The sequence below is a fragment of the Rutidosis leptorrhynchoides genome, chromosome 9, assembly GCF_046630445.1.
Source record: "Rutidosis leptorrhynchoides isolate AG116_Rl617_1_P2 chromosome 9, CSIRO_AGI_Rlap_v1, whole genome shotgun sequence".
NCBI classification, from domain to species: Eukaryota; Viridiplantae; Streptophyta; class Magnoliopsida; order Asterales; family Asteraceae; genus Rutidosis; species Rutidosis leptorrhynchoides.
In genome coordinates this window covers 311,069,308-311,071,179 of record NC_092341.1, presented here as the reverse complement: position 1 = coordinate 311,071,179, position 1,872 = coordinate 311,069,308, and the positions used below count along the sequence as shown (strand labels likewise).

General features: G+C 36.7%; 1 protein-coding gene across 1 annotated transcript; it reads left to right on the top strand.

The window, feature by feature from the left end:
• Positions 1 to 493: 493 nt before the first annotated feature.
• On the top strand, positions 494 to 1,458 carry LOC139868977 (uncharacterized). The gene is made up of 2 exons (XM_071857312.1): positions 494 to 671; positions 770 to 1,458. The coding sequence occupies exons 1-2, from the start codon at positions 494 to 496 to the stop codon at positions 1,456 to 1,458; spliced, it is 867 nt and encodes a 288-aa protein (XP_071713413.1).
• Positions 1,459 to 1,872: the final 414 nt, after the last annotated feature.

Sequence of the window (1,872 nt, the reverse complement as noted above, 5' to 3'; positions counted from 1 at the left end):
AATAATGAAGTGTTAAGCCTGGGTCGTGTATCTGTTGCAACCAAGAACATGGGTTTTATTAATGAAACGGTGGGAGTTATTATACATGGAGTCGAGTACGAGGTTAATATTCACGAAGTGGGCACGTGGAACATTAATTTAGAAGAGGAGAATGATGAATCAGGTGACAAATTATCTACTATTCCTTCGATGGATATGGAAAACGACGAGGAAGAAGTGAAAGATAACATAACAAATAATAACCATCAGGGACATACGGTGGATGATGATCAAGTTGAAAAGGTATTTTTTGAAAATCAAGAGAGCTCACTTCGATCCAAAAATGATGCAAACAGCTCCCCTACTACGTTCCCAGCTAGTAAACATGCTACATGGTTGGAAGGGGAACTACATTCGATTTATAAAGTAGGTGCTAAGATTGGTTTAGACGAGGATAGATGTAATGAGATGTATAATCATCTAAAGGTGCAAGTTGGGATTTAATGTTTCATCAATGAAGCTTTTATCGATTAATCTTTGGGGAAGTAAAAAAAGGAAAAAGCGAGTTTGGGTGAAAGAAATATGTTACGGTCATAACATTCAATTTTTAGGCATTCAAGAATCTAAAATGTCTAAACTTGAATTGTTTCGTATTAAATCTTTATGGGGGAGTTATGCATTTGATTATGCATGTACGTTATCGAGAGGTTTCTTAGGAGGGATTATTTCAAATGGGATCCTAATTATTTTGTTAAGGATCGTATTTGGTGAACCTATAATTATGTGATAGTAAAAGGGAAGTGGACGTTTTCGGATGTTGATTTTTTTATGATTAACATATATGGTCCACAAATTACGGTTGCAAAAGGAGAATTATGGGATAGTTTGCTGGCGTTTATCCAAGAAAATAATGGTGCGTTTGTTCTTTTCGGGGATATGAACGAAGTTTGGGTTGAAGAGGAACGATTTGGTTCTATTTTTAATTTGGTCGAGGCTAATAATTTTAATTCCTTTATTGGCGATGCGGGACTAGTCGATCTTCCATTAAATGGACGAAGTTTTACTTGGGTGAATAAGCCGGCGTCTAAGATGAATCGTATTGATAGGGTACTTGTGAGTCACAATGTTTTGGAGTGTCTTCCGGAGTTAAAAATGGAGTCCTTGCCGCGTGGACATTCGGATCATTGGCCTATTTTACTTCACAACATTAAAATGGACTACGGTCCATTTCCATTCAAATTCTTTCAATCATGGGTGAAACTAGAGGGATTTGATGAACTTGTTAAATGTACAGTGGAGTCACAAGAATATAAGGATCAAGTGGAGTTCAATGATAAACTCAAGGTTCTCAAAAATGCTATAAAACCATGGGTTCAAAATAAAAGAAATAGCATGAAGTCTAGATCAAAAAGCGCAACTTATAGGTTGCATGTCATCGAGTCAAAAATTGATCAACATACTGTTAGGAAACCCGATTAGGTGAGCCCAAACAAGACAAGATAACCCAAGTTATCTAACCCACTTCCAACAAACGAAAAATATAGTGATAATCGTAACACAAGCAAGAATGATAAAAACACGGGAATTTAACGTGGTTATATGCAATCGTTTGTGATTGCTTTAGTCCACGGCCAACCAAAGAGTGTTCTTATTGATTAAATTTCGTGGTGGTGAGTTTACAATGAGTTATAATCAGGAACATTTATAGGAGAACAAGAATACATAAGCATGCTTCAAGTAATCATCAACTAGCCATCTTGATCCTCTTTACACCCTTGTATTAGCATGATCACAGCTCTAAAACAAGGTGTAAAGTAGCCCACATGCACCTAAAGTGACAACTTGGACAACCAAATACGGATCCCATGTGCAAAAGTTGATCAACATGCTGAC